Source organism: Leishmania martiniquensis, chromosome 25 (genome assembly GCF_017916325.1).
Source record: "Leishmania martiniquensis isolate LSCM1 chromosome 25, whole genome shotgun sequence".
In the NCBI taxonomy this organism is placed as follows: Eukaryota; Euglenozoa; class Kinetoplastea; order Trypanosomatida; family Trypanosomatidae; genus Leishmania; species Leishmania martiniquensis.
This window is the reverse complement of record NC_090160.1, coordinates 879,195-880,597: the sequence shown is the minus strand read 5'-3', so window position 1 is coordinate 880,597 and position 1,403 is coordinate 879,195. Positions and strand designations below refer to the sequence as shown.

The 1,403-nt window shown below is 59.2% G+C and overlaps 1 protein-coding gene across 1 annotated transcript; it reads right to left on the bottom strand.

The window, feature by feature from the left end:
• Positions 1 to 703: 703 nt before the first annotated feature.
• On the bottom strand, positions 704 to 1,075 carry LSCM1_05445 (uncharacterized protein; the record flags this gene model as incomplete). The annotated part of the gene is made up of 1 exon (XM_067322908.1): positions 704 to 1,075. One exon carries the CDS (start codon positions 1,073 to 1,075, stop codon positions 704 to 706), a length of 372 nt encoding a protein of 123 aa, XP_067178273.1.
• Between the last annotated feature and the right edge of the window lie 328 nt (positions 1,076 to 1,403).

The following is a 1,403-nucleotide window of genomic DNA, read 5'->3' as shown; positions in this document are numbered from 1 at the left end:
TAAGTGCAAAAAGATGAAGCGAAGAGGAGGGTGAAAAGAGAAAAAAATGGGCCGACGGTCGCGGAACTGGGCATGCGAGACGCGCAACTTTGCTCTCGAGCGCACCCGCTCACATATCTTCAAATCGGCGCACGGAGGTCAGAGCAGTGCGCGTGGTCGGAGACAAAGGGTGCGAGAAAGAGAGAAGGGAAAGGGGGGAATCAGAGGAAAAGGGCAGCCCTTAATGGAGTCTGCCGAAGCTTCAGCGAAATGCGCCATCAGCCAGACAAGCTCCGTTTGCAAGCAAGTCATCGCGCCCTAGACGGGCCCACTGCATCGATTGCGCGAACCTCCCCTCCCTCGTGCTCTCTCTCCGCCCAAACGGTGCTGCGCAAGTGTGCATATCACTTTTCACTGGATGACTCATTTTCAGTTCGGGAGGCACCAAGGCGAGCCTCCCCAGACTTCCGGATTACAGTATGAGACGGGCAACTCGCCCACCTTCACAGCAGAAGCGCCTCTCTTCTCCGCGCCCCACCCCCATCTCCCACTCTTCCCCTCCCCTAACCGTACGTGACTGCAGCCCTGTGCCTCTCTGCACAGCGGCCGGGCGACCTAAACCAAAAAGGGAAAGGAAAGAGGGTGAAGAGCGAAAGAGGCACATTAGCAGAGGGAGGGAACCTAAAAGCTCGGGCGCACGCCCGCACGCACCACCTTAACGGCGTCACGCGACGCTGCGCTTGCTCGCACGCTGTCCGTACCTGCCCGGCTCCTCGCCGACAAAGATTGAGTTCATTATGGGCACACCAGGCACACTCTTCGACGCCGCACTCCCGCTCGCGAACTCACCCGTCTTTGGGTTGAACCCCTCGGGGAGCGCGTAAGGGTCTCTGAAGTTCGCGCGAATCTCGCGTGCCTTGGCGGTGTAGAAGGAGAGGAGGAAGAAGGCGGGGGTGAAGAGAGCCATGCCGAATAGAATAAGAGCAACTTTGTTCTTCTTCAGGGATGCTCGCACATGGCGCTGTGCCAGCGGCGACTCGGCGTCTGCCACGACCTCGCGCACCTCCCTCTCAGCCAGTCTCCCCTCTTGCTCCATCGCGGCGCTGGTACAGCTTTGCGAACGTGATTATGAGATCTGTGTGACTGGGTGCAGCCGATGAGGTCTAAAAGCCTTTGCGGGTATCCCGTCCTCTGCCTTTGGCCACCTGACTGGGCAACGTAAGGCTACGTGCCTCACCCAGGCAAAGAAATGAGAGACAAGGAAGCGCGGAGGCGGAACGACGTGCGAAAGGCTCCAGTTAAGGGAGAGAGAGAGGGACGGCTGCCGGCGTGCGTGGCGCCAAAGGCAGCAAAGAAGCACAAGAGAGCCAAAAGAGGAGAGGTGCCGTACCGTGAAGAGTGGGGGTGGAGATCGACGGCTGCGA